This window comes from Rhagoletis pomonella, unplaced genomic scaffold (assembly GCF_013731165.1).
Source record: "Rhagoletis pomonella isolate Grant_MI unplaced genomic scaffold, Rhpom_1.0 Rhpom_scaffold_00001, whole genome shotgun sequence".
NCBI lineage: Eukaryota > Metazoa > Arthropoda > Insecta > Diptera > Tephritidae > Rhagoletis > Rhagoletis pomonella.
Genome location: NW_023458555.1, coordinates 36,349,795 through 36,377,005, shown reverse-complemented (window position 1 = coordinate 36,377,005; position 27,211 = coordinate 36,349,795). Strand labels below are relative to the sequence as shown.

At 32.7% G+C, this 27,211-nt stretch overlaps 1 protein-coding gene across 5 annotated transcripts in view; it reads right to left on the bottom strand.

Moving 5' to 3' along the window:
- Window positions 1-27,211, bottom strand: part of LOC118743586 (maternal protein pumilio-like) — a 549,911-nt gene that overhangs the window by 51,281 nt on the left and 471,419 nt on the right. For all 5 annotated transcript variants that reach the window (XM_036476359.1, XM_036476352.1, XM_036476370.1 and 2 more), the window contains one exon: window positions 706-1,089. In XM_036476359.1, the coding sequence (XP_036332252.1) occupies window positions 706-1,089 (384 nt within the window). The remainder of the gene's footprint in view (window positions 1-705; window positions 1,090-27,211) is intronic.

Sequence of the window (27,211 nt, the reverse complement as noted above, 5' to 3'; positions counted from 1 at the left end):
TATGATTTCATTTTTGTTTTTGTACAAACAGCATAGATGAGACGATCGGTGGTGGTGGTGGTTGTCGGTGCATTCATTGATTTATACAAGTTTTTGGTTTTTTGGCATAATTTTTACAAGGTTAGCAGTGAATTATTTTAATTTGGTTTGATTTGATATTTTTTGTTTTGTTTTGTTGTTGTTTATGAAGGTTATGCGTTTATAGAAAATAGAAGAAAAAATATATATACTCATTTAATTAAAGTCCATTTATGTACAAATTATTATTTTTTTTTATATATACATATACAATGCTGCCTAAACAGATTTATATTTAAATTTGCGATATGAGCAGTTGCATTGATTGCAAAAAAAAAATATATATATACTAGTATATGCCATTAATTCAGGTAAATGCTGACTGTTTGGATTTTTGTGAAATTTTACATGTAGGCGTACATTGTACTTTTTCCTACTTTTTCTTTACAAAATAATTAAGTGCAAATGGGTATGGATTTTTTTGACACCTCATTTTTTACAAAAGTCATTTACACAAACAAATGTACATTGTAAAATTTTACAAAATTTTTATTATAGCGCTTTCATAAATTACAGCTCGTTTGGTGCATTTGCTTTTTTGTTAAATGTAAATTTTACAATTTCGCTGCCACAGTTCAAGGTTTTTTATGAAATTTATACGCAAAAGTTTTAGTTGTTTTCACTCACCTGATACGATTGATTCTCAGCGCCCTGCTGCGATGGCGTCAACGGCCGTCGCGGCTGTGTGCCCTGTTGCGGTATCAGATTGCTCGGGTACATGCCCCATTGCACACCATAATACTGTGGCATTTGTGCAGCTATCAGCCCCATATAGGGTGCTGCATCCTGACCCGGATTGATGACATAGGGTGCTGCTTGTTGCGCTGCATAGGCGGCATTTTGTTGTGCGGCCAGAAATTGCTGCGAGGCGGCCATTTGTGCCATCTGTTGTGGCTGCATTGTGCCATTCGGTGCACCAGGTTGCGCAGCCGATGTGGCAGCTGCCGCAGCAGCAGCGGCGGCTGCAGCATTTGTGGCAGCGAGTCCGGGATTTTGTGAGCGGAAAAGTTGCTGAAAGATGGGAGAAAAAAGAGAAAAATTGTTAGTAGGTATTTCTAAGGAATTTTCATTTATTTTGAATTTATATTGGTTTTTGTAATTATGTTGTAAGCACTGATATACTTAAATTTTTTAACATTATGAATTTATGTTTTTGATGACTTTTCAATTAAATTTGATTTCTCCTTTTTATTTTCAGTCTTCCAGAAAAAGACTGTACTCTTTAACTTCTTAATTTTTATTTCAGCAAAGGGAAGGAAAAGTTGTATTTTGCAATGCAATTCAAAAGAAATAGAATTTTGAATTAGTTAAATTTTCAAAGCAAGCATTTGGTAAAAAATTGTAAGCGCATATGTTACGTTATAACGTAGATTTAAAGCTATAACTTTTGACCAAGGCTTACAAAAATTTCTTTAAAACAAATATTTTAGGACTTTCTAATAGTTGTAAGCAACTTTTTTATTGCATAATATAGTTGCCAGCAAGTAATATGAAAAAATTGCTTATAAATTTTAAGTCGGTTTAAGCATAGAAAAAATACCAAATAAAATTTATTGAAATAAATGCCGCATTTATTTTAAAGTTTTTAAGCCAACGCCTGGCAAGAGTTGTAAGCGCTTATACTATTAAGCTATAACGTAGATTTTAAGCTATGATTTCTTACGCAGGATTAAAAAATTTCTTTAAAAACATTGTATGACTTTTTAAAATTTGTAAACAACCTTTGGTCATTTAGAACAGTCGACAATACACTTTAAGCCGCTTGTAACATATGTAGATAATATAATTGGATTTTTTTTCAATCAGTGCAGTAGAAGTTATTACACTAGATATGCTATCTTCGAATTTTTTCATGTATGTAAGCGTCTGTTAAAAATTGTAAGCGCTTATAATATGTGAAAACATATATTTTAAGCTATAATTTGCTATATAGGCTTACAAAAAATTTCTTAAAAAAATATGTTACGGCCTTGTTAAAAGTTGTAAGCAACGTTTGAATTGCATCAGCCGGGCACCAGTTGACAATACGAAGAGAGCGCTAACAAATTTTGACTCACTTTTAACATAGATTTTTGTATTTAAACCGTGAAATAAAAGTTAATAAATTTTCGCCGTCACATCAATGCCATGTACATGTAATTGAAAAAGGCCGCAGAATATTTAATTTCACCACAACGAAGTCCAAGCGTACGTAAAATAATAAAATAAAGAGTACAACTGAATACATACATAAACGAAGACACGCATCAGTGCGTTCGTAACGTAATCATGCAATTTTTACAACTACCATATGCATTTATGCATGAGCAAATTTAGCAAACCGCCCCAATTTCTACCCCAACACCAACAACTGACTTTCAAAGATATCGTTGCAAATGTGAAATAATATAAAATGAAATATGCAGCATGGAACTTGCAATGAAACGCGGAAAAAATTACTGTGAATTATTGATAACGATTACAAAACAGAAAACAAGAGCGAAATATAAAAATCGAAAAAATACAAGCAAGCAATGTAAGGAATCCCCGCCACAAACATAAAAAATCCGCACAACAAATACAGCTATGTATGTATATGTCTGTGAATGAGCGCACGCAAACGACAATAGTCGACACTCGAGTCAACAACGCTGTAAGCAACATATTTGCAGGCGCACGCACACACGTGGCATCATATAATGGCAGTTGAATGGCGCTTATGTTGGTGTTGGTGCTGTAATCACTTGGGTGGAATTATTCAAATGGAATAGAGCATAAAATAACAATCAAAACCAAAAGTGAAATTGAGCGCGGAAACCGATTCAACTGGAGCGTATGCACGTAGTAGTTAGTATATTAAAAAGAAAGCGAAAGTAACAGGGAAGCACTTCAGAAAATTATATAATTTTACGCCTTGAAGTATACTTGCGGACGCGCGTGAATACATATAATAACCATAATAATTTATTAACAAAAGGCAATGTGAAACGATAAAATGCAACAAAACAAAACAAATTGCGATTGTGTAATTTCGGGTTAGTTGCGTGCTTGAGCAAGGCAAGTGCTTAGGGATGTATGTAATTAAGAAATGCTTGTGGGACGACATAGTGTAGAGTCCGACGTTAAGTCAACTCAGCATTTTCATATTAAAAAATTTGTGTAACTAAGCACTCGTCTAAATAATTCATAATTATTTCAAAACAACGCGTGTATCAAACTCAGTTTTATCCCTTCAATTAATTTTTTTTTTTACAAAAAAAACTTGTAAGCACTTGAAAGAAATTGTAAGCATTGACTAGAAATCGTTGTAAACAAGTTCAGACGCTATAAATTAGGCACGCTTACAAAATATTTTATAAGTTTTTTCACTTTCTTAAAAAAAACTGTATTTACCGTTTTAATTTTTTAGGCAAAAAATTTTGTAAGCACTTGAATTAAATTGTAAGCAACGACTAGAAATTGTCGGATGCAAGTTCGGGTATTAAAAATTAGACACGCTTACAAAATATTTCTACTTACATAGCTTTACAGCGATAAAACTAAAAATATTTTCCAAAAATCTTAAAAACCATTTACATGGGCTCTAAAGATCTGCTTTCCGTTTTAAAGCTTTTGCCAAAAATGTGTAAGCAGTTTAATAAAAATGTAAGCAGTGGCTATAAACTCCTCAACGCAGGCAAAATTACTGAAATTAACATGTGCTTACAAAATATTGTGCAAGCAAAATATTTTTCAAGCTTCTTTGATTTCATACATTGTAATTGCTGATGTCTTCTAATGGACTATTTCGAAGTGAATAGAAAAGTAACTAGCAAAAAATTTTTCATACAGCAGAAGCCTGAAAAGCCAAGCGACAAAGTTCATTAAAGCAAAATCTTTTAGAAAAAGGCTAGAAGCCATTAGGTCATGAAATGCAGAAGGTTTACAAAATTATAATTGAACTGATATTTCATTACTTATCATTAGCAAACGTTGCTGGCAAGCAAGAAAAATCCAAGCAAGCACGTAATTGATGAAAGCATAAAGCAGGCAAAGTAAGCGCTTAGGGAGCTAGTAAATTTCAAAGCAAAATGGAAATTGCGAAGAGAAATACATTGCTAAAGTTACCGCCGCCACTGCTGCTGCTGCTGCTAACATGCTGAGGTCATTTAGCTACATTTCAGCAACAGATGTCATAAAAGTCATGACCCAAATACAGGCTTAAACCAAGCAAAATAAAAAAATATTTTAGTTTTTGTTGTTGAAAAATGACTGCAGTATGCTAAACTGAAAATGGAAGTAAAATGTGAGCACAATGAAAATGGATGAATCGTGCTCACGCAAAATACATACTTGAGGAAATAAGCAAATTCAGAGTACAAAGCAGTTGAATTTAGTTAAATTTTCAATGTTGGAAAAATAAGCGGAATTGCGTTGGCAATAAAATTGTCTTGTTTTATTTTTTTTTATGCAGAAAGTAGCGCTTTCAGGATAACGAAGCAGCTAGTTTATGGGAATTTCGTGCTAAATGCGCTTTTGTCCTCAACAAGCAAGCAAAGATGAGACGATAAGTAGCGGAAATCTTGTATGTAGATACATATATAGTGCATATGTATGTGCATGTGTTTGTAAAAATATGCGAAAGGCATGCCACTGTATAAGAATGTAAGTAAAATAAGTAGGTTGCAAGCACTTGACATTGCGTACGCATGCTGCGTCGAGTATATGTATATCATTGAAATATTTGTCAAAGTTGTCAGTTTAGGTGCATGCATTTGCTAAGCAAGATCGAAAAATAAGCAAGAGTTGAGTGTAAATATCGATTGCAAAATACTATGAGCTTTGTTGACTGCAATAATGACACACTTTCAAGATTAGTAAAAATTAAAAAAAAAAATTAAAAATTTCTAATTGTTGTTAAATACCCCAGGAACTGCAAAAATTTTGTAAGCCGTTAGCGCATTGAATGCATCACACTGCACTGTACCACTTAACGCAAACGCTTACAAAATAAACGCACATTCAAAGTTGTAAGCATGGCGTAAATTTTGTAAGCACCAAGCGTCACCTGTAGCTTAACATTTAATTGACTAAAAAGCATGAGTGCTTACAAAATGCACACACAACTTTAGACATAAATCGCTGTACAAGTTTAACGAGTATGTAGACACTTTTTACGCCGCGCACAAGTTTAAGGACATTTTAATTGCAACATGCATGCACAAGTTTAAGTAGCTCTAAACGAGCATAGAAAAGTGCACTTAAAGCGTGGTGGCGCCACTCATGTGCGCATTTTTGTGCAAGCTACAGCAGCACAATAAAACATATTGCAATATACATATGTACGGCGCAAGGATTGAAAATATGCATTTTTAGCTAATGCTTAAATAAAAGGAAAAGCATACATTTAGCTTAAAAAAACTTAAAGCGCAATGTGGCAGCTTTCGCCTTTTTGGCGACGCATTTAAGCGATTATTTTTGCTGCACTTTTGTTGGCAAAAAAAGTGTCGCATTCATTATGGAAAGTGTTAAAGCGAAAAAGTCAAAGAATAGCAGCAATTAACAGCGGTAGCGAACAGTGAAAAAAAAACTTCAAATTGCGAAATGGCAATGCGAATTTCACTGCGCAAGAGGAAGCTGTGCCACAGATTTTGGTGGATGAGATTTAAATTTTTTATTTTTTATTTTATTTAAGCTTTATTAAGCTACATACATACATACGATAATATGGCTTGAATTTAAAATTTCACAATAGCGCAATAAAAATCCCGTTAATGAAGTGTACACGCACAATTTGTGTTAGCAGTCAGCCAGTCAGTCAATAGACGTACCCAACTAGTTTGACTAGCCGGTAAACTGTCAATCACAAACGCAATATAGGCCGCACTATGGCGGCTTTAGAGTTCAGCACAACGACACACACATCAAAAAGTACATACACCTCTTGCAAACAGCTTATTGCCATAAACTTGAATTGCAAGCAAATGAAGTCAACTTGATTAGGTATGGCTGAAATGGATTGCGAACTGGTAAGCAAGGTTCGTTATCGAGACAGGAGTCGCACGCACACACACACACACACACACACACATATTTCCATGTATCAAAGTTTTGAGTTTCAATAGCAGCTATAAGTAGAAATGTCGGTGACATTGACAACACAATTGCCACAATTTGCAACACAATCGACACAGTTTTGCCAAAGCTGAATGCAAAAACGAAATCGACACAACAGACAGCAATTGGGAGGATTGGAGAAAACTTGCATGGCATGTTCCATTTTCGCTATTTTCCAATTTTAACACAATTGCTTTCTATTCACAGGAAATCTAGCTTTTGACGCACAGCGCCACTGAACTTTAAACAAAAAAAAAAACACAAGAAAAAGAAAAACAAACAAATATTTACTCATGGCAGAGGAAAGTTGCTTTTGCTTATGAAAAGTAGCTTATGCTGTTGCTAATAAAGCAAGCAATTATTTTTAGCTGCTAAAGGAGGCAATTGGAAATGTACGTGTTATTGCATTTTATAATCTGCAAGCTATTCGTGTTCACTAAATATGTGCGAGGTATTTTCATATTTGTTAATTGAATTGTGCATTGGAAAGCGAAAATTATATGTTGCATGTCTCTGTGCGTTTGATTGCAATATGGAAACTTCGACGATTGTACGCATATGGCGAATGGCATTTGAGAAATTAGATTTGGTGAAATATGCTAAAGTAGATATATAGACAAAAATTTGAAAAATAAAAGAAAAAAATTAGACATACATACATATATTACAAGTCGTTTTTAGGATTATACTGACTCACAAATGTGTCGGTTGACTTTGGATGGGCAGCAGCGCTGGAATATTCGGACGAGCTCAATTAGCTGTCAATTGGCTCAATTATCTGATAAGAGGCTTAGTTAGAATTCCTGTCTAGAGAAACAACTTTTAGTAAAGCCAATCTGGCCATGCGGGCTAGCAAAACAGTTTTTTCTTTTTTTAGATAAGAACTGCGCCGAATAAAATTTTCCGCAACACAAATGATAATAAGTTTTGAAAGAGTTGTCGGATGTCCAAAAATTAAAGCATTTAATTTTTAAAAACCCCCACATAAATTAATGAAGAAACAAGATCTATGATCTATACATATGTATGATTAAATTGTAACAGGACGATGTCTGCACATTATAGATATTAAAGAAAAATTAATATGGGGGTCTTTATATGGGACAAAAGAAGCCAAATCAATAGTTTTTAGAATTTTTTTGTCTGTATGTTTGTATGCGCATCACTCAAAAACTAATGCATGAAACTAAATGCAGTTCTCACCGATGCATTGCCAGAGATCTAACTTAAAATATTGGAAAAAAATTATTAGAGAGTTGCCTCCTGTTTGAAAATTGCGCTTAACAAAAATTGCTAAGCTAAAGTAAATATTGAAAAATGGCGTTCAATAGAAACAGATTTAAGAGGACTTACAGCTGAAAATATTTTTGTGGAAGGTTGCCACCTTTTTGAAAATTTAAATTTGATTTAATTGATAAGATTAATAAAATGATGCCATATAGGTACCGAACTAAAGAGGTTTCGGAAAGTTGAGTGCCAAAAAAATCTTTTTAGGAGGTTTTGCCACCTATTTGAAAAATTTTATTCAATTATTAAATTGTTGAAATAAATGAAATAAGCTACAAAAAAGTGGGTACTTAATTCAGATTAAAAATACTCAAGTGAACCCTTCAAGAGGTTCTTAACTTAACTTACCTATGCAACGTTCGTAGTGCCAGGCTGGCCCTATTTTATCAGAGAAATACTTCTATCCTTTGAACATACTCCTACATCTTTCTTAATGAGTACAAGCCTCTTGTTACTTCAATTACGATTGGCTAACAAACCTAAGAGCTGGTTACTGCTACTTCACTTTTGCCGTGAAAAATACCTAAATTAAAAGAAACATCGCCAAGCTAAAAGCAAAAACAGGTTCATCATTATTTCAAATTATGCTCATTTCTCAAAAGTTCCAATTAAATTCGCCCGCCTTATGAAGAAAATGCTACCACTTACTTATGGATGCGGACGCTACTATAATTTTAGTACCATATAAAATTACGCTCATTCATATTCATAAAACTGCCTCCTAAGTAATAATAATATAATCAGCACACTTTCTTACATTGTTCACAACCAGCATGCGTACATACATATATGTATGTATATGTATGTACATACAAGCAGAAGTGTATGAATTCGCACCAATTATCCTGGTGTGCTCGCATTACATCATCCATTGATGTCGCAGCACTTGCCTGCCCCCACCCATCTATCTACCCACTCTCGTCATATGTCGTGCTCTAATTTATGTATACTTGCCAAGTACGAGTATGAATGACGTCAGCATATAGAAGTGTTCTTTTTGTGCTACATGTTGCTAAGCACTCAGCAGCAGCAGCAGCAGCAGGCAAGTTGTAAGTTCTTCCATAACCAATTAGAATGCGATGAGGGGGGCAGGGGGCGATGCGTTTGCATAGAAACACACACACACACACACACAATAAAACATCAAATTGTACACTGGGGAGCTTATTAAAAGTAATGAAAGTGTGGCACGTCGCTTTTATACACAAGTGGCAGATGAAGAAGACGAAGCATAAGAAGAAGAAGCATTGCAGTGGGGCCATAGTACACAGAATTACATAATGCAGTGAGCTAAGTAGATGAAACAATTTCTTTCACTACTCAAGGGAGCTTCGTGTTGGGGCGAGCAAGCCAAGCCACGCCAAGCCAAACCCGCAAGAAGCAACAGTTTGTAGTGTGAATTGAAGAAAAATGTAGAAAAAAGCAAGCGCATTTTATTGTTTTGTTATTCATATTTATATTTTTCGCGTTGTTTACATTTTTTTCTAAGTTTTTTTTTTAATTTTTTCACTGCAGCACTGAGTTTTCCATTTCGCCAGCAATACGGACTAATTTTGTGGCATTGCAGGCAACTTCTAGCTGCTTCCTGACGTTTGATGTTTATGTTTGTGAAACTTTGAAATACATACGGTTGCGCTGTGCAGTTGTGGCAAATGCAATTTTCATATCGTTGAAGCTATGCGCACATATTCACATATGTACATATGTACATACGTAGCGTTAAAAAGCCGCAAGTGGCAAAGTGGCAAGTGGTTCTTAATGAATAAACAACTGCTTTAAAAAAGTAAAAAGCAATGCGCTAAAAGGATAAAATATTCATGACGATAAAACGTGCATACATGTATTTTTACATTAGGTTGGAAAAATGTTCGCACGTACTTTTGACGAAAAACTAAAAAAATAAGATTAAAGTAATAAAACTAAATAAGAATAAACTAATAAACCTAAATTTAAATAACAAATATAAAACGAAAAAATAAAATTCAATAATAAAAAAATTAAAATCAAATAAACTAATATAGAATAAAATAATATAAAATTAAACAAAATACTGGAAAATTAAAAAATTATGTAAAATGTAGAACAAAATTAAAAAAAAAATATACTAACGAATAAAATACAATAAATGTATTGGGAAAAATTAAATAAAATAAGGGAAGGAGGAAAATATTAAACGACAATAAAATAAAATAAAAGAAATTAGTAAAAAGAAATTAAATACAAGAAAACAATAAAAAAACCAATAAGAAATTAGTAAAACGTAAAATAAAGAATAAGAAAATGAAATAAAATGAAACTGGCGAATTTAGTAAATTAGTTAAGAAATATGAAATTAAATAAAAGAATATTCAATAAATAAAAAATATAAAAAACAAAACAAAAACTAAGTGATAAAAAAGAGTAAATAAAATAATATAATAATATAATATTTTATTGGAACTACATAATAAATAAAATATGGTATCTAACATGTAAAATAAAATAAAGATATCAAAATAAATAAAAGTAAAAAATGTATAAAATAAGATATAAAACAAAATAAAGGAAGGTAAAAAATATAAATATTAAATTAAAAAAAAAAAATAAAATATAAAAAATTAAATATTTAGCAAAATGTAGATAAATAAAAATTATTTAATAGAAAAAAATAAAACTAACCAATAAAAAAAAAAAAATTAATAATGATTAAGATAACAAAATAAACGAAAGTATAAAAATAAAAACTAAATTAAATAAATCTTAAATAAAAAAACGAAATTTAAAAAATTTCAATAATGAAGAAAAGATTATTAAATGAAATAAAAAATGTCATAAAATACTGTGGTGGAAAAATAAATAGAGACGCGACATTCTAGCAAGTTTTCATAATTTTTCCTTTGTTTATTTAATATTTATTATTTTTTATTTTTTACAAAGTTTAACTCATCTAAGGGAAGCCACATAAATTCATATTTCAAAGTTCTTCTTCTTCTTAATTGGCGCTGTAACCGCCTAAGCGATTTTGGCCGAGTCCAAAACAGCACGCCAGTGATGTCTCTTCTGTGCTAACTGACGCCAATTGGAAAATACATATTTCAAAGTTACATATGTATATTTTGTTGATTATGCAGTTTTATAGCCCATCAAATTCTACTTTGTAAATATACTTTGTATATATCCTTATTTAATTATTTGATGGGTTATTGAGCTAGTTCGGCCGATGCATTTTTTTTTAACAACTTCAAACTTACACTTTATTGTACTAGAATTTAAGGAACTATAAAACTGCATACTCCCGAAAATTGTGAAAAATCAAATTAAAAATGCAACTTGCAGAATGTTTATAATTTTTGCACAAGCGTTGAAATATGAATTTATATTGGTTTTGTTAGATATGAAGCTATACAAAATAATAAATATTAAAAAAAAAAAAAAAAATTTGCTAAAATGCCGCGCCCCTTTTTTCCACCATTGTATGTATAAAACAGCAGAAAATTCTGTATGAAATCTGGAATTAAAATTTTGCTAAACAAGTACTTCACTCCTCTCCAAAAAAATTAACCAATCATGCTATTTATGCTATCTACGCACCGTATGCACCGGATCGTGAATACCCCTATAGAAATTTAAGATGCACAAACATGTTTCCAAACATGATTGCTAGGGAAGACGATTTTCTGTAGTATGTTTTTCTTTCAAATTCCACAGACAAAAATCGAAACAGACTCCACGATTAATTGACATTTTACCTGGAATCTTCCACTGGTACCCATACATAATCAAAAATAGTCAAAAAATCATTAAGATTCACGAACTTTCATACTATTTTCATACTCATATTGATTATTGTACTCATATGAATATTCGTATTCATATTTGTATTTGTATTAGTATTCATATTCAAATTCAGACCCAAATTAATATTCATATCCAAGTTCATGTTCTTATATATATTTATATTCGTGTTTGTACCCATATTGAAATTCATATTCAGATTTATATTAATAACACAGAATCATTCTAAATTGAACACGGAACCTGCGTAAGTATTAAAATTCGAAATCAAATAAAGTTCTTTCAAAAATAATTTCTTCAATTCAATTTGAATGACATACTTTCTTTTGGTCTTCTTTCGTACTAAAAATTTGTGTTCATTTTCATACTTATTATGCATGTTTGTCTAAGTAGCCAGTGAACATAAAATTTATGCAAATTAAAGAAAATTTTAGCACTAAAATCTCGTGACCCAAATTCTCATGTGACAATTGCACAGCTTAGAAATAGTGACGAAATGGAAATTTAGCATTCAAATGAAATAGTTGTAATAAAAAATATATATCCGCAGTCTTTAAACTTTTGCTCCATTTTCCAATGATTGCCGTTTTACGATTGATTCTGCAGCATTGGAAATTGGGTAGATGATTGAGATTTCTTTTTTTTTTTTTGTGTCAAAATCATGAAGAATGTGCAATACCTCGATTGCACGAGATTTTATAAAATTTTTACAAGTTTTTTTTATTATTTTACTTGCTAGCAGGAAGTGCTTTTGCTTGAAATATGTCAATCGCAGCAAGTGTAAACAAAAAAATTGATGTCTTCTTCAAATGCTACGGAAATCATGCAGCATATTGAAGAATCAGCCAGAAGCTTATTGTGCCACTTTTCAGCGTCACAGTCACATATGAATCCATATATATATATTTTATTGTAATGCATTTCAAAAGTACGTATGTATAGGTAAGTACACACATACATACATATGTAAGTACGAGTGCGCTTGAAATATTGCAAACATGTGTAAAGTGAAAGCGTTCGGTGTTTCAAAAGGGTGGAAAAATTTGTGTCAATTTTTGTCACGAACACATTTTTTTTTTTTAAATTTCGTAAATTTAAGTTATATGAATACTACATATGCACATATGTACATTAGACTGTCCCAAAAACCAAAGTTGTTATTTTTTTAACGCATAACCCCTTCGTTTTATTGGTTTTGTTTTAAAAGCTATCCGACTAAAATTTTATGCAACTGCATGCAGCATTAGGGCATAGGTAGTCAGGATTGTTTTCAAAGGGTCATAAATTATAATATATTTGCAAAAGTTTACACAAAATATGGATATATGGGTATTAATTAAAGGAAAAATTCACAACAATATTAATTATAACTTTTGTTTTTAATTATCTTTTTGGAATATGTCAAAATGTCCTTTAAAAATATTTTCCTTAAAATTTTTTAGTTTTGAATGCATTTTCAAGAATCTTAGTTTAATTTAAATCGTAAAAATATGTATAAGTATTTTGAAGGATAAAAATTGCAAGATATTTTTTTTTTAATTAATTTATTCGATGTCCTTGAGAAAAATCCTGCCGTTCTACTAAAAATTTAAATATCCAGATGTACTAAAAATGTGTTCAAATATGGGGAACATATCGAATTCTTCGCATTTCCAAAGTGTTCATGGACGATACTTAAACTTCAACCAAAAGTCGGCACGGGTTATCGTTATCCTATGGCTATGGTTCATACATATGCTATTTAGGCCAAAAACTAAACATGTAGAGTATGCATATCAAAATTTGCAAAAAAATTGATGTCCATATATTCTTGGGACTGTCTAATGTACATACATATTTACTCGCAATCTTACTGTCTTCACATTGCTCAGTGCGAAAAAATAACTACTCGTACATACAAAAAAAAATAAAAATAAAAAAATTTACAATGACACACACCTTCAAAAGAATGGTATTTTTTACATTCTACACACATACTATATATATACATATATACTGACATACATATGTAAAATGTCCTTGCTGCCATATTAGGTGCATCACAGCTTAACCGAGTGAAAGCAAGATAGACAACAGCAGACACACTTTTTTCATACACATTAAAATTTTGGTGCGGCAATAAGTATTCTAATAACTTACATTGTATATTTCTGGAAAATATTGCTAGAGAAGGGAGAAAAGAGAAAATGTTTTAATGAAATTATGTGAAATTAAATTCAATTAAAATAAAATAAAAGAAAATAAATAAAACAAAATAAAATAAAATAATATAAAATAAAATAAAATAATATAAAACAAAATAAAACAAAATAAAATAAAATAAAATAAAGTAAAGTAAAATAAAAACTATAAAAAAAAAAAAAACGAAATTAAATCATAGGTAAATATAAGATGAAAGTGAACTGGAGAAAACAAAAATGTTTTGTTTTCAAATTTTAATTCACAGTAGCCGCAATCAAATATAAAATACTCCAAAGGGCACAATTATTGGAGTTCATGAACAGATAAGCGAGAGTATTGAATGAAATGAAAAGTGGAATAAAAATAAGCCAGATGTGTATTTTAGGGATGTAACGGATATCCGGTAGCTATCCGGACAGTTTCTCAAATTATTTTAAGTAAAAGAATCTTTGTTAAACTTAGAAAACGTTCTATTAGTAAAATTAATACTCAATATAAATTCATCATCTACTTTTTCTTTAAATGGCTCTGGAATGGAAACAATAACATCTTGGAATCGGCTGACTATAGAAGAAGCCGAATAGAATTGGTTATGTGAAAAAGCAGAGCTAGGTACATGTCACCCAGCTGTGACAAAGGTTTGGCCTTGGGCTTTATTTATTGTAATAGTGAAAGCTTCTTTTAAAGGAGACTGTAAAAATCAACAGCTTTAGCGTAAGCACAAATTAAATTTTATTTTCCTAAGCGGGGTGGTCTTTAGAAATATATTTATTTTCGTGACAACGAGACAATGGACTTCTTATCCGACTGCTGGATATTCGACTATCCGGCCACGCAGCTTACCGTATCCGGCCAAATCACTATCCTTTACATCTCTCACATCCATAATCTGAATGCAAAGCAACGCTCGGACTTTACTCCGATTGTAGTAATTTTACTACGGTTTTTGAAACTTTTTAAAATCTACTCCTCTACTGCACTTGTCTTAAAATGTGCTCCGTTTTTCATTCACGTTCTAGTCCTTTTAGGGCCGTTCTTTTGTTTTAATGCAAATTGTGTTGTTACTCCGCTTTCCAAATAAATCGCTCTTTAATCAAGTTCCAGTAGCGTGACCACTGGTAAAAGAGCTTAAATTTGGCTTTACTGCCAATTCCAATTACCGTCACTTGGCACTGAAGAGAAACGACTGACGCATTTGCTTAGAAGAAAAAGAAGAAGCCATAAATGGGACAAAGGACAGCTTTTTAAATGTCCAATGGTGCTACTAAACAAGGGACAACCCCCTAACCTAAAGCTAACAGCCATTGAAGTCGGTATATACAAATTTAGGAGTTTCGTTACTTTCTTCATGACGCAGTGAGCGGAACTAAACCAAATTAGTACGGGATCACCCCCTTGACATACCACCTTTCCGATAAAAAATAATAGAAAACGGTTTACGTGCCCAAAGTTATCTAGTAACACACATAATAAAAAATATTCCGATGAATTGATGATCTTTCTTTTTTTTAAGTCGGTTAAAAAAATGATTCAATAGAAATATTCAAAAAAATTGCGTCATTTTCCCACTAAATTTTGGCAATAAAATGTAATACAAAGTGTAACCATAACGATCAATTCAAATGAGCAAATATTGAGACATTTTAGCTGTCTACACATCGAAAGCAATTACTTTTTTATTGAGACAAAATATAACATTAATGGCACGCATTTATGTGGCTTGCTGCTATACTTTATTGGTTTTGGAAAACGCAAAACATTTGGAAGAAAAGCCACAAAAATTTTGCCATGAAGTACACAGGCGTGCGTAGCATGGAATCAAAGGCTCTACAAGTCTATACAAATGCAAAAGTTTGGCGCCAAATAATATGGCTTCCATGCGAAAACATTCTAAGTGGGGCAGACAAAGCGAGCAAATGGGCGCACATCGAGAAGCGAATAAGTGAGAATAAGAACCTAAAAAAATATGGGGAAAAATTAATGAAAAAATTCTAAGCTTTAATGGTGGCGTTTGTTTATTTGTTGTTGCATAAACAAACCGAAAATAAAGTATACACAAACAAACAAAGAGCAAATAATGGCAAATATTGTTGGCCCAGCAGGGACGAATGTGGTGAAAGGAGCAGGAAGAGTGTATAGCAGAAAAATCCAATTGTTAGCGATGCCTTGCCTAACTACATAGACTAATGTGGGCATATGAGACACGTGTGTGTGTGTATATGTTGCAACAACAAAGAAGATCGGCGAACGACACAGACTGATTGTAACTTAGGGTCTTCCTAGTATGTATTAACGAAAAGTGCGTGCAAACAACAGCGACAAATACTAGAAGGCATTTTGTGGTAAATAAAATTAATTTAATCCAAACCACTGTTTGCTCTTTATATATACGCACTATATACATACATACATATATGTGTATGATTATATAAACACGGAAAAAGCAGCAATGTGCAATAAAAATGCGAAAATATCCGTGTGTTTAGCAAACAAATGAGCAATGATTGATGACACACACAGTGACAGTGGCAGAGATGGCAGTAAAGCAGAATAATCGACATGCGGTGATAGAAAACCAAAGCGAACATTTTATCTGCTGCTTATAAGAATTAGATTTTTGATGAAAAAAAAAGCTCATGTGCTCATTAAAAGCGACAGACATTTAATGATTATCTCTGCTGGAGCGCTGGCGGCATGGAAGAGCTGATAAACAAGAAAAAGTAAGGCGATTCAAATTACTGTAGATATTAATGTACATTAGACTGGATCGGTCACCATGTGCAAGAAAAAACGTATATGTAATTAGTGGAATAAATTTGAATATGCAAGAAAAAACGTATATGTAATTAGTGGAATAATTTTGAAGCTTACTGAGATTGCTAAGTTGGATGAAGGAGTGGGGGTTTTTGGGTATTGCATATGCAGAATATCCTTAGTTATGTGTGATTCGATGCAAAAAAATTTGACGAAAGCCGAGAATTTGGCCAAAGAAAACGTATTAGTAGTCAATTCATTACAATACTTTTTTTAAATTTTTAGCAAGTTGATACCCGCTGCTACACAGTCTGCGTAGCTTACTACTTTTTAATTAAACAAATAATGTTAGATGACTGAAAGCGTTGTTGCCAAATGTACCTAAAACATAGAGATTTGTTTATTAAATTCACATCTGCAATTAAATTACGAATACAATTGAGTGTTGGCTGTCTTTAGCACCCAGTATCTAAGTAACGATGAAAAATTCAACAACATCAAGTACCCCTGTGACAGCTGATTAAGCCAAGCTATTTTTTTCGTTTGTTTATTTAATGTTAATATTTTTTTAATAAAAGTCTAAGTCCACATTTCTAACTTCGTAAAAAATTTTGAAAATTCAACAAACTTTAATAATTGCAGCCAAACATTTTAAACTTTTTTCAGAATTTTTAGAATAATTTTGGGTGTGCACTTTTGTAGCTCATTAAATTTTAATAGGGTTTCAATACGCTAGAAAATCGCGTTGATTTTTAATAATTTTTTTTTTTTGCTAACGTTGTTATGCATTTTCTTCCATATATTCCGTATGCTCGACAATTTCGTTTGTATGAAAGAAATTGCCAAGCACCATCCGCCAAAAAAATCATTAAAAATCAACGCGATTTTCTAGCGTCTTGAAATTTTCACTTTGAACTACTCAAATTTAATTATCTACAAAACTGCATACCCAAAAATTTACTAAAAATTCTCAATAAAAAGTTTCAAATTTTTGGGTTTGTTTGAATTTTCACAATTTTTGTACGAAGTTAGAAATATGGGCTTATTGGGCGCTGGTTAGGTAAAGAGCTAGACTTTTATAAAAAATATATAAACAATAAATAAACAAAATAAAAATAGCCGAAACTAGTCAAAACGTCACTTGACTTAATTTGCTGACCACAAGTGTAGGTATGTGGGGGGGTTTTTGCGAGCTAGTATAGTGCAAATAGGGTACATGTAAATAAAAATTCGAATAAAACTCCAGTAGAATGGCATCTCTCAGTAAACAAATAAATACAAAATTTATGACAACACGAACACATTTAATGTGACCTCATTTCGTTAAATATGACCTTTTGTTAAATACTAAGTATTGACTCGTATATACCTACATTCGCACACACATACACACAGGCATATTGCATGAGTGATGCATTAGCAACTGTGTAGGACGAAAAAATTAAACAAATAATCAAGGCAATGATCTATCGGCATTACGAATACCAACCACTACACAAACACAAATCGTATTTGCTATGCAGTTGGTTTTGTCTCCCCCACCTTGACCCTCTCACACACACTTTTATCGCATTGTGTTGCTATCGCCTACTCTTTTAATATGTCGTTTAAATAGCATGGGCGCCTAAACTCCTACATCATATCACATTATATAGCTAGCCAACATGCAATAGAAGTCACTGTGGTACCGAGGGTTTGAGAAAGAGAGAGAGAGCGAACAAATATTTAGTACAAGAAAAAACAAACGAAAGGAAGTTTGAAAGTACAAAAAAGAGCAAGAATTTGGTAAATCATTTATGAAGTGAGATTAGGTTCAATATTTATTATGTTCCAATAGCAGTCCGGTTTACAGGATTTAGTCAGAACTTACAGAAAGTCGTTCCTATTGACATAAAACCTGTAAGTGGGAACACTTTTGAGAGAGCAACTGAGCAACTGTTGCTAGTCAGAAGTTACAGGATTTAGTCTGGAGTTTTTTTTCCTGTAAGTTCATGAAAAGTTTCAAACGATCAGCTGATTTGCATGTGCAAAGTAAAGAACCTTATATTTGTAAGAAAACGAAGGTAAACAACGAAATATTTGAATATGTATAGATTTTTAATAATTATATAGTGATATTTCAGCCAAGTCAGTGTTGTACCAATGACATGTAAACAAACCGACTGACGTTTTTACAGGATAAAGTGCTTTTTGCGTTTCCATACACTTCTACATCTGTTCTCCTTTTACTCTTGCTTCCACAGGTTTTAGTCCGAAGCTCAAAGGAACTGACTAATTATTTACATCAATAAGTCATCTAAATTGATTGACATTTTGACAAGTACGAAATTATAATGAGAGAATGAAGAAGGAGAAGAAGAAAATAAGTAGAAAAATAAAACTAACAATGCACAAAGTAAAACATGAAAACGATAAATATCTAAATAAAAAAAGAATAAAATGATTCGTATAATCAATAATGAACTTCAGTTACTTAAGTTAAGTTAAGGGCACTAACAAAAAAAAAATTATTTAGCAATCAACAGCCGCCATAGCATATCTTAAAACCAACGATGCAAAAGCTCGCAACTTTTAGCTAAAACATTTGCCACAAAATTACAAACGGCACGCACCTTTAAACACCGGCTGCTTGTGAAGCGCAAGCGCTTGGCCATGAGCGAATACAGAAGAAAATGAAATGGGATTTTTTTATGGGTGTGCGAAAAGAAAGGACATTACGAATTTACAATAAACGAGAAAAATAATGCATTCAAAGGCGACGAAAAAGAACGTATAAATAGCCACAGCAAAGAGGAGAAGACAAAAAAAAAATATATATATATGTATATATTTAAAGATACGAATCCGCCCCAGCAAATTCGTTACCTCCTTCCTACCTAAGTTTTTTATTGATTCTATATGGGCAACTTATTTATTTATTTGTTTATTAATAGAACAATGGGACGTTTATAAGCCACTTAATGGATGTTATGTGCAATAACCGTCACTGCTTAAAATTATCTTCAATCTTAATGTTACAGAAAATAGGTTTCCAGCCTCTTTGTTTTCCTGGGCCTAATTGGAAACAGGCATGGTGCTTTGGGCCGCAAGTTTTTCACCTTAGCCCAAAATCCAACACAGCACATACTTATGTAACTCTAAATATATTTGGGCCGCGGCTTGGATTGCCTTGGTATGGAAGAATGGACTGATACAACTCATAACAGGTGCGCTTGATAACGTATGCACTTTGAGAATCGATAATAATCAATTTTTGGAAAAAAAAAAATAAAAAATCTGATAAAACGCTTAAATTTCGCCTTCATAAGAAGAAAAAATATTAAACTTTTCCCACTTCTGAAGTTATTTTTATTATTGTTAAGCTCACTGGCTGCTTTCAATCTAATTAAGATGGTTAAATGTATACTTTCAATCAAATGCTTAAGCGTCATGCCTACAATGAGAATTATATATATATTTTTTTTCAGAAACGAATTCCGTAACGAAAGCACCAACGATGCGCGATAATCACACAGAACGTTGTTGACACTTGTAGCTAACAATCACACTCAACAAAAACAAGTCAACAATAACAACAACAAACCGAATAACATTATTGAAACTCGACCGACCACAAGGTAAACACCAGAATTCGTATTGACCTCATTTCTCGAGTATAAGTACTTAGTAAACTTGTATTTGGATTAAGAAGGAAATTCACTTTGTCATACAAATACTATATCTACTAACTGTATATGTATATACTTGAAGGATTTTTATTTGCTTTTCTGTTTCTGTTTCTGGTTAATTTTTCGTTTTCCTACTACTCTCGCCTTTTTGTGTATTCGGTGGTGGACGATGGGCTATTATTTACTTTAACAGTTAGCCATTACATTTAGGAGCGCATTTATTCTTAATTAAAAGCAAATTTTATTGTGCCAACAAACTTAAAAGGATATTTAGGCAAGTAAAAGGACATAAAGAGTAAATATAGAGTGGTTGTTGTAGTGAAGTGGTGACAGTTATAATGAAAAATAAAAATAATGAAATTACTACTTATAACTGAGCCAACATATTAACGTACTGGCAAATTAACTGTTTTGGCTGCTTTGATGACCAAAACAAACGGACGGAGAACGAGGCGGTATTTAATTAGTGCGCGTTAAGATTCCGCGAACCGGTATGAGCACTTTGATGACGGAGCGAATTTAGATTCGGATAAGTGTGGTTTGTTTTGTGGCTTGCTTTTGTTTAATATTATCATTAGATTGTGTAATCGAAAACTGAATCGTAAAATATTGACGTTGCAATTAAGGTTAATAGCGCGGTGAACTGAAGTGCGAGGTTTTATTGGAGAAAGTGTTTGATTTGGCACAAGCAAGTTGTATTATTTCCTGTGGTGGCTTACATGTATCAACATCCCTACTATTACCAAAGCATGGCGCTGTGATTATGACCATAACTGGGGCGCCTTAATATGTGCCAAAAACAAGTACTAGCGTAGATGTAAAAGTATCTAAGGGATGGCGGAAAATCGTTTTACAATACATCTCACTCCTACCCTGTTGAACAACAAAAATGAAAAAAAAAAATTCTTTTTAAGACAATAAAAACTAAAAGTTAAAGAAAATTAAGTTTCAAAAAAAGTATGAGAAGAGTAATACTAAATAAAGTAATTGTCTAAAAATTAAAAGCAAATTAAGAAAATTAACAAAAACATATACAAACTGAAAAAAAAATTAAATAAAAAAAAGAAAAAAAAAATTAAAAAATGTCTACATAAGTTCCCTAAAACTCAATGAAAACAAATATGTATTATGTATTGTGGAATGGTTTTCCGCCATCCCTTGTCAAATTTGGTTTGGAGACAATCTTCAGTATTATTTTTCGTTCTGAACTTTCAAGCAATTTCACCAGGTATGATGGAAAATGGTCCCACAATACATCATACTTCTACTATGACGAAAACACGAACAATGAAAATGAAAAAAAAATAGTTTTTGTATAAGACAATAAAATCTAAAAAATAAAAGAAATTTAAATAAAAAAATGTGATAATTTTTATTTGTTAATTTCGCAGCCCAGTAAATACATGAAACTCAGGTTTTGGTGTTTATGTATTTACAGTCCCAAAGATGGCCTCAGATTGAGGTGGAAATATCGACATTAAAAATAAATAAACTAAAACCTGAATTTAATGCATTTTTTGGACCTCGAGTTCAACAAATAAAAATTAAAAGAAAAACATTAAATAACAAAATCTGCAGCTCGAAGACTCGATCTCTCAAATGGTATACCAGTGCTTTACACACTTGGCCATTGCGGCTGTTGGAGCTGTGCGAGTAATATGATATAGACACATCTCTATTTGGAACACGCTAAAGTACTTTCTGTCGAAAGAGCTTTTCACCATGAAAGTTGGCAAGGAAGCTTTTTTTGTAAGTCAGCTTGCAGACATGTTAAGTCTTGCTTTCAAATCTGCTCGCTCGTAGGCGAAGGAGGTGAGAAGAGAAGGGAACAGTACTGATACCACCGTACCGTCATTTCGTTTCTAGTTTTCTCGTCTCTTTTGATTTTTTCATTGCTTCCCATTCAATAAAAATTGACGCGTGTAGAAGTGAATAGAAAACACCAAAGAGAATGCGAAAAAAATTGCTTACAAGACTTTACGTGTCTGAAATGGGGCCTAAGATTTTCGGCCCGAAATAAACAAAATCCTTCAAAGTATCTGACCAACTGTCGTTCAATTGTCTTATAAAAGACCTGCAACTATCTTAACCACAATTGCCCGGTTAACATTAAATGCGAGTTGTACAGCCAAAAAGTATGCTATAGTTTAATAACATGAATGGAAATTTTTTTCTATACCGCTGCCCCGCTCGCCACTGAACTTTCTGTAGCGCATACTTTCAGGCGCCCTTTTTCGCGCACTTCATGACGCATGTAAAGCACTTTATCACTAAAAAAACTTTAATGAACTCTAACTTCCACTACTTAAGTGGTACATATTTTTCAAAAACTTTACTTAACTAATTTAGACTTTGTCACGCTTGAGCGCTAATCTTAAACGAATCGATAGCTTTGCTGTAAAAATAACTTTCGAAATGCAATTTTTTGCGCATATAATGGAGCTCAAAAGAGCACCAAAAAAGTTTTGCTTTTCATTGGCATTCAATGCAGCCGCACTTAGTACAACGAATTCTAAACGAAAAAGTTTGCTAATTATTTCAATTTGTCGTAGATGTCAAAAGTGTTTCCAAAGACGCGGAAATGCTAAAAAGTTATAGGCGGGTGAGTGAGAAAATACAAAACAAACATTGAGTGAGTGTGACTAAACCATATAATACATATGTACATAGATATCAACGTACATAGTAAAAGACGGAGTATTAGTTCGAATTGAACTTGTACATGCGCTGATATAAATCAAGCAACAAAGCAAGAGATGGCGAAAAAATCTGTCGTCTAATCTAACGTTGAAACCCAAACGACATTTTCTGTGGCAACCCAAATATGTTATTTACATTATCAATGCATTTAAATAAAATATAGCTAACGGCGATAATAGACCATAAAAACCATTTCAGTGATATGCTAATTTTGTCTACGCAAAAACAAAATGCAAACATAAAATACATAAAAGAAATAAAAACCAAAATAACGCAAAAATAAATTTGGGGTAGTGCCTTAAGAACATACTTAGCGCCGAGACAAATTGTGCAAAAAATTCAGCGACAAGTTGAATAAATTTGACCACGAGCAGCTTAAATCACAGAACAGAGAGCCGCAAAGCCTGTTGGCGAGGAAAAAAAACGCAGGACCAAAAAAATTTATGTTATGTAGCTCAAAGTAACAACTCCCACACGTTGGGGACAAGCAACACATGCGTAGACAATGATAAGCATTAACGGACATAAAAATATATTTCCCAGATTTCCCAGACCCAGCAGCAAGGACAATAACTGACAAAGCTCAAGACAAACGACAAAGCAAATGGAAAAAAAGCCACAAAAATGGTAAACATGAAGCCATAAAAATGCAATCACAAAAAATTAATGTTCATGCGTGCAACACATTATGGCAATGCGGTAGCCGGAGAGCGGGGGGAGGAGGGGGAACCAATAAAATAAGGAAAAAGGCAGGCAAGGCAACTACCAAGGAGGTTCATAGATATACAAATAACATACATTCGTAGATACGTGCAGTCACACTACAAGATCAGTAAGCCATTGCATACGAGGAGGGGGTAGTCAAAATAAATAAATAAATTGCTTAGTTTGTATTTGAAGAGAGAGCATCTAAAATGCGGTATTGCACCACTAATAACCCACTAAGGTTTTTATTTATTAATTTTTATGCTCACCTAACTAACATAGCGTAAGTTTTTATTTGTAATATGAAATTTATAAGAACAAGTAATTTTTAGCAAAAAAAAACCGACTTCAACTCCCATATAAAAAAATATATATATATATATACATCTCATGATCCACTGATCGGATCTCAAACAGATTAGTATGGGACCACCTCTGAGACACTACCTTTCCGATGCAAAAAGAATTATCGAAATCGGTTGACGTGGTCCAAAGTTATGCGGTAACATACATAAAAAAAAAAAGATTCCGACGAACTGATAACCTCCTCCTTTTTTGGAAGTCGGTTAATAAAATAGGTGAATACATAGTCGTATACGCGCAGGAACTTATGGAAAAGTTAGGCAGTAAAAACGCTACATATAAGCGCCTTAATGTATGCAACAGGTCATGGTACAGATTCCAACGAAATATTTGTGCATAATTTAGTTGCTTAATTAAGACATAGCGTGCCTAGAAGTATGCAATATTTACCAACTATGCATTTTGGGGTAAATACGCAATTCGCTCGCGAGCGCATTACATTCATACGCACTTCCCAAACGTCTTATGAGATAGTTAACTGAGGTCACTATTAAATTTCTTTACTATAGTATTTCCGAAATTGATAACTCCAACAGCGAATTTCCAGAACTGAGGTGATGCATTTATTTAAGCCTGAGGCTGGCACTCATTTTATTCAATTCTCTCGCCTAAACTAACTATGTGAAATATTTTTTTGGACTTTTCAGATGGACTCGAAGCTAAGTATCTAAGTACACTAACGAGACCTTAGTTTACATTTGTATACGATGCTACCACCCAACATCTTTTAGCGCAAAAAACACTTATCGGCTGTAAATACCAAAGAGTTACCAACAAAACTGTTGCCTTTACGCCCTGTTCAGCAGACTCGACGCCAAAGACCGCAAGCTCAGCAATGCAGCCAAGAAAAAGCAAACAAAAAAAAAAAACGAAGCAGAATCTCGCTATCCAAACCATACCAACCAATACCCCAAAATTAATTGTCTTGAAAAATAATGACATCAAGCTTAAAAAAGTATTTCCAACATTAAAGCCAGCCAAGGACTCACTCACCGGCCCACCAGACAGTTATACGAAAGCAGGGAATGAAATTGTGAAAAACAAAGCCGAGAAAGCAGCGTAATTTCAACGAAGAAGATGTTTGGCTGCAAAGTGGGAAAATAAAACGACGTAACACATACGCTAAATGACGTGACAGCAAAGGAGCATTTATCAGTGTATCAGCCAGCGTAGAAAGCCATTAAAAGGAAGGGTGAAAAATGGGTTGTGAAGCCACAGAAAGGTGTAAAAGAAAAATCACAAAATATGAGAAGGTGTTGGAGGATGTGAAAGCAAGTGTGAGAGACGAAATTTTCGCAGTTAAGTAAAAGTGCGTTTGGCTTAAGTAAGATGCCTGCAGTCGTTATGGGTTAAGCAAAAGAATGCATTAAAGAGATTAATTTAAATTGGAAATTTTTGAATAGCGCTGTAGCAACCAGCGATATAAGAAGAGCGATAGACAATAATGCTTGGCATAAAAAGTTATAGAGTATGCAACATTTAATTGGCATTTATGTTAAGATGCCATTAAGCAGCTTTACAACCGTAATAGGGAGTTTCAGCAGGCAACAGAGGCACTGAAAGTATCTATATATAGGAGTGGTTTAAGTTACGAGTGGCAACTTTAATAAAATGCTCCATATGCTGATAGAGAATTGCATATGTGCACTTAGGTAGGCGAGTGAAATATGTGATACCGAGCGCAAATAGTTTAAAATCTAACATTGCATATTTGTAGGCGCACAATTTTTTTAATCTGGCTATGCGGGAAAAGCAACGAATGTTTGTCTAATTTTTTGCACAAAATAGCAAATGATGCACTGCAATATCAAATGTAGTTCAATAAATCACGTAGTTGCCGCCATTATTTGTGGTCAAATCAATTAATCACTGCTAACAACTAAAAAATAAACAGAAATTCAAATTAAGTTAATTAAAGCAGCTTAAATTACAACAAATTAGTACAAAACTTTGTATGGGGGAAATGCAATATATGAATGTAGTAGATTGTAAAATAAGGACTAATTAAAAAAAATATATATGAAATAAACCTATTAACATGCCTGACATTGTGCGCTATTGACTAGCTAGTATTTAATACAATTTATGTTGGCAGAAATTTAATTGCGCATTTACTTTGTCATTTAACTGTAGCTGCAAACAAAACAACAACAAATCAGTTAGGGGAAAAACTACTAGGGCATACTAATACAACAACACAAGCACAAAATATACCAACCCAGTAGAAAATAGAGATCTACCAGGTGCCTCTGCTCTCTAATCAAAGTTTGAAAAAAAACTTTTTTGCGAACTCTAAATAAAGTTACATATGTTAAATCATTTTTATTTAATTTAAATTTATTTATAATTTAGATAGGAAATTTTTTTTTCAAAGTTCAAAATCTGATATAAAAGAAACACATTCTTAGAATTTTCTGGATTTTTTTATATAGTATTTTTTTAATAAACCCAAATATCAACATTAAAATGACCAAACCGTTTTTGTAAATGTTAAACAATTTTTAGATATTCAACAAATAAATTGTGAAATTGTGAACTTTAGAAAATGTTTTTATATTTTTCCCATTACTAAATTTAAATATATTTTTAATTTAGTTTAAAAATTTTTTTTTCAAAGTTCAAAAATTTATATTAAAAAACATATTCTTAAAAATGTCTGGATCTTTTAAATATAGTATTTTTTAAAGCCCCAAGTATCACCGTTAAAAAGACCAAAACCGTTTTTGTGACTGTAAAAGTTTTCGAGATATTTCAGAAATAATCTTGCAATATGCGGGAACAGGTAAGTAGAAAGATAGATGGGAGTACATCAACTGGTTGCAAAGCCACCGGTAAGCAACCATTTCGAATTCAATGCATTCACCTGCTAGCAAATATGTAATTTAATTTGCTTCTATATATGAAGTGCTTATTTCTATGGATAATTGCTGTCCTTGCTGTCCTTGCACAATACTTTGGTAGAGAATACGCTGTGTTTCAGTGATGCTATCATTGCCGGTGACAGGGTGCATTACACACACATACCTATATGCCAGTCATACATTGCACTTATGTATGTATGTATGTTGTTGCAAGCGTTAAAAAACCATAGTAATAATTGCAACAAAAATACTTCAAAAAGCAAAAAGTGGCAACAAAACAAAAAAGTAGGAAAAAACAACAAGTTTGCATGTGTATAGTGAAATTACTAGTGTGGGCGTGACAGCATTTATGGCATGATATCAATAGCTGCTAATTACATTTACCACTTTACAAAGTTGTTTATACATTTACACGGACAGCCACATAAGTGTGCATCATACATGCATACATATGTATGTATGTATATGTATATAAAATAACGTTGTATATGCACTCGATGTAAAAAATATAAAATCAATGTACTTATACCAGACCTAAGTATGTATACGGGTATCGAGGTGCATAAAATTTTAACCTTTGTCAGTGTTTGCGAACAAAATAAATTATGGAGCAGAACACTACGTAGTACACTAAAGAAAAAAAAATTAATTTTTAATTGAAATGAGTTGCGCATTGCTACATGCGCCCAATATTAAACTTCTTGTTTGGCGCAGTGGCCGCCTAAGCGCTTTTAACCTATAGTACTGCATATGCTTGCCGTGGGG